The sequence below is a fragment of the Pinus tabuliformis genome, chromosome X (genome assembly GCF_031772625.1).
Source record: "Pinus tabuliformis cultivar Carrire ecotype Pingquan chromosome X, CPIR1, whole genome shotgun sequence".
Taxonomy (NCBI): Eukaryota; Viridiplantae; Streptophyta; class Pinopsida; order Pinales; family Pinaceae; genus Pinus; species Pinus tabuliformis.
In genome coordinates, this window is record NC_142308.1 from 469120383 (window position 1) to 469125121 (window position 4739).

At 43.0% G+C, this 4739-nt stretch overlaps 1 protein-coding gene across 1 annotated transcript; it reads left to right on the forward strand.

The window, feature by feature from the left end:
* Positions 1–3300: 3300 nt before the first annotated feature.
* Positions 3301–4394, forward strand: LOC149140702 (uncharacterized). Its single transcript, XM_089448395.1, has 2 exons — positions 3301–3656; positions 3754–4394. Exon 2 carries the CDS (start codon positions 3760–3762, stop codon positions 4180–4182), a length of 423 nt encoding a protein of 140 aa, XP_089304521.1. The 5' UTR covers positions 3301–3656; positions 3754–3759; the 3' UTR covers positions 4183–4394.
* The last annotated feature ends 345 nt before the right edge of the window (positions 4395–4739 follow it).

Genomic DNA, 4739 nt, shown 5'->3' on the forward strand with positions numbered 1-4739 from the left:
TGCAAAGGGCAAGCAAGGGTAATGTGGGGGGATGATAAAAATCCAGAGCTTTGATGCGACCCCATAGAGACATCCATGCAATCAGATAAATGAGAGAAAATTACTAAGCAGGGTTTAGAGGAGGACATACACGAAGATAGCACAGCTTTAGCAGCCGCCCTTGACCTAGTTAGAGGAGAAGAGGGTGGCCAAAATGATGCTTTCCCACGCTTCTTCGGGGTCTCCAAGGCCGGGGAATGCTCAGCTGCTTCAAGGTCGGTGTGCTCCGCTGCTTCATGCACAGGGTTGTGCCTTGCAGTTGTCTGTGGATTTTTTGTAGGAATTGTCTGCCCTTTGCTCCCATTCCTCGCTTTCCCATTTAGAGGGCAGTCCTTGAAGAGATGACCCATTTTGTGGCAGCACCTGCACCTAAATGGTACCCCTTCATAATCCAAGATCTGAATTCGAGTGAAATTCCTCCATCGCAAAGTCACTTGCTCCTGTAGTCCTTCTCGGATGTCTATATGCACTAGGATCCTTGCATAGGCCATGATTCCTGTGGAGAGGTATGACTTGTCGAATTCCAGATAGGTGCCTAGAGAGTTCCCAATGCGTCTAAATATTTCCTCAAACCATGATTGCAGTGGTAGGCTTGGGAGACGAACCCATAGAGGCCCAGCCCCAAATTGTTCCTTCTCTGGATCGAAAATGGGGCTCCATCTCCTCAGCAGCGCGGGGGGCATGCTCTAAATGCCAAAATGATGACAAGACCTAGTTCGTATGCTCGGCCCGAGCAAATCGCAAAGAAAACTAGCTGCGAACGAAGGTTTGTACAAATGGTAACTCGGCCAAGTGTTGTCCCCAAATTTCAGCCACCCACTGTTTTAACCTAGCCGCCGTGTAATTTCTGCCCCAGACTCTGCCCACTAAGACTCGTTCAGCGGTGTCCATGGCTTCTCCCCACTGAATATCTTCCTCCAAGCTAATGATGACATCCTGTGTCCTTGTTTTAACACACTTCTGCCATTTTTCGGGCCTCTGTCCCGCGTCAATGCCGCCCTCCTGAGGTCCACTATGGGGAGGGTAATTAGGGTAGGGTTAGAGGGATTTAGGTCAGGTCCAGAGGGGAAAGAGTTCGAAAGGGGGTGGGGACATTTGTGAAATTGCCCGATAAGGGATAAGATATCGGAGCAGAGGGGGTTAGACCATGAGAGGAAGGCAGAGGGTTGCCGAGGGATGCAATAGAAGGGTAGTGGGATCCAGCGGATCGCTGAAGGGGAGGGCCACCAGAAGAGCAGGCAGTGAGATCAGTGCCAATGCAACGAGCCACGAATTACAGTGATGTTGGTGACAGAGGGGGCGTAGCGAATGACAGCCAGGAAGTAGGAACAATGGGGATGGAGATCACTGAGCAAGAGGGACTTGTAATCGCAGGAAGAGGAGCGATGGCCTTTGTCAAGTCGCGGCTGAACGGAAAAAAAACCTTCCGAAATAGAATGAGGGGTAGTCCAAATGGAGGCACCTTCGAGAGGGTCCTCCGAATAATCCACGAGATCCGGGTCCATGACTTCTTCGGGAGTTAACGCCAGCTGCCGCCAAAAACCGAGCTAATTGTCGATGTAGGAGACCGACTGTTGCGAAGGCGATAGGTGTCGACACGATGTGGTCTCGAGAATATGCCCTATGCATAGAACGGGGAAAGAAGGACCCGCTAACAGTGTACAAGTGACGGTGCCAGGTGTGGAGGGTGCTAGTCTAGGTTGAGTGGAGGGTAGCACCAGGAACCTGCAGGAAGAAACTAAACCCTAGCCTGTGTCGGGTTGGGTCGTGACCTCAGAGATTCCATCCTCCGGGAGTTGGTCATTCCTTGGTCAAATTCAAGAATACTAATATATTATTTAACAACTATTTTTCTTTCTTCAAAAAAAAATGACCATATTTTTTCATTCACATTTCTAAGAAAAAATATATTTTGCATATACACTTACATTCTCTAGGATCTACCGGATCCTACATATGGCGATAAAGGAAACACAGTCCCAAATAAAAGAAAAGCCTCAAAGGAGCCACAGACAAAGCCCACAAACGAGAATTGAAACATTATGAATAGGAAAAAAAATCTATGCACAAGCTGCCTAATAACCCCAACAAAAATAGGCCAAAACACAAGCCCCAACAAGAAAAACAAGCAGATACCCAACAAAGAAAACCACTACAAGATATGACACAAGAGGAGAAACAAATAGGTACAACCTCTGAAGAGGCACAAAACAGGGACTGTGAGGAGCCCGCCCCCTCAACTCCACAAGAAGTCGTGCACAAAAGAACCCCTACCCATAGCCACACCCGAGAGTAGCAATAGGTAAAAAAACACTAGGGGTCGGCCCACCAAAGGCATCAACACGGGGATGCCACCGAAAGCCCACTACATAGAGGTAGAGGTAGAGGGGCCACAATAGCAAGCGATCGCTAGACCCCCTCACATTGGAAACCCTAAAAAGAAAACAAGCGCCGAAGGGAACAAAAAATCGCTCCTATTGGCTCTAATCCGTATTCTTTGTAAAGTCTATTATTTAACAATTATTATCATCAATATGATATATACTATTATTTTTGGACACACAAAATTATAATGTTATTTCCTATTCCCGACACAGTTTAATTGGCAAGTGCATTCCTCAAAATGAAGTGTCTTGTACCAAGAGATTTGAGGTTAAAATCTTCTAGACTCAAATCCTTTGTCACACAAGTTTGAAACCGAATATCAAACCCTTTGTCACACAAACATGAAACCAAATATCAAACCTTGTGTCACACAAATACAAAACTAACTTGACTACCCATTCCTCTAATGGCCAACAAACTTAATATTATTACAGCGTTCGTATAATCTATATATAAAACAAATAACACCAAAATTGAAAAACTTTACTTAAAAAGTTATATCTAAACGCATCTTCCATTTTCTTTTCAGAGGGAAAGTTGCATCCACATGCACATGGGTAAGGCATTCACTTAAACGTATCTTCCATTTGCTTTTCACAGGGAAAGTTGCATCCACATGCACATGGGTGAGGCATTCACTTAAACGTATCTTCCATTTGCTTTTCACAGGGAAAGTTGCATCCACATGCACATGGGTAAGGTATTCACTTATCATCACAGGTAGCAATCTAGAATAAAGAGACATTTTAAAGGCATATCATAATTAAACTCAAGATGGGTATGAGGTGGGTTCAATGATGTTTACCTATGGACAATGATTTTGACAACCTCCCTTTGAATTTAAAATAGGCCGATACTTGCAGTGGTATACCTGAAACTCCACTGTGAGAAAAGTAATTTGAAAACATGGGCATGAATAGTTACTAACAGGAGAAAGATCCCCATATGGTTGAAAAAACCATGAAAGGACCACTAACAAAAAAATCATGTCAGCATAGTATTCCTTGACATGGGAGGAAATAGTTCACTCAATATCGAGAATCATGGACTCCACCATTTCACACCTAATCTATGGAGATAGTATTCTACTGGATACATATCTAATCTCTTCTATATAACTCTTACCGACCTGCAGCTTCCTGCTGTGAAGCCTGGTGTTTCTTTCCCTGCACTGCACTATATTTGAGGTATCCATTGCTGCTATTTTGTGGGGAAAGCTAAAGAAACAGAAGGTATTTTACTGGTTGTTGCAGCAGTAGACAATTCTCTGTAATTGGCCATATGACTTATTGATTTTGGTTTTTTATTTTGCTCTGTTTTTGGGTGCAGGAGATCATGGAGACCAATACTCGTTCAGCTGTGTTACTGTCACTGATTGCAGCAGCCATGATGATCCATTGCTGTTTGGCAGATCCCCAGCAATACAAAGTGGATGAATCGCATGAGCAATGGGGTTTTTTGACAAACAACAAAGCCTGGAGCTACATTTTGGCCTCTGAGGCGCCATTATCTTCAGCACAGGCCCCTAAATCTGCTCTGCGCCATCGTGCAAAAGCTTCTTCAGCTCCAACGGCTTCTTCACCATCGGTTTCTCCATCCCCAACAGCAGCAGAAGCCGTGCCTTCAGCATCTTCTTCATCTGAGTCTCCAGCCAGTTCACCTGCAACTCCTCCTGCACAGAATGGATCACCCAGCATTTATTCAGTGAAGAATTTTGCTTTTGCTGTGTTTTGTATGCTTGTTGCAATTTGGCTCTAGATTGGCTTGGGTTTTATTTTTCCTCTACATATATATATGCTTTTTGGGTTTTTCTTTTTAAGTTATGTAAGATGAGGAGGTGACAGATCCACTGTTGTAGTTTGGTTCTGCATAGTTTTATTTATAACCATTATGGGGTTTGCTATATCAGTGATGTAGTCTTTTTGATTGAGAGAGCATAATATTGATATATACTGTGTAAAAATTTAGCATATGCTTGTTTTGTCTGAAATCCATTGATATTTGGCTTAAGGGGACAATGCTATTTATTTGCACTTAGTTTTTGGCACATAGATATGGCATAGAATCAAACACTGGGTCTAAATTTTAGTGTTTTTTAAGTTGTTACTTTGATGATCTTTATTATTTTTCATTGGCATTGTGGTAATTGTTAAGAGATAAAATGTACACTATGTTTTTCATTGGCACTGAAATTCTGTGAACAAAATAAATATCCAGATAAGCTAAGAGTAAGTTAGCAGTTTTTCAACTCTGCTGTTTCCAATATTTGGGAAAAGTTCAAACACAGATTTCCTGATAAGAAATAATCTAGAAAT

Coding starts and splice junctions, on each gene's coding strand:
- LOC149140702 (XM_089448395.1), top strand. CDS start 3,760: ATGGAGACCAATACTCGTTCAGCTGTGTTACTGTCACTGATTGCAGCA.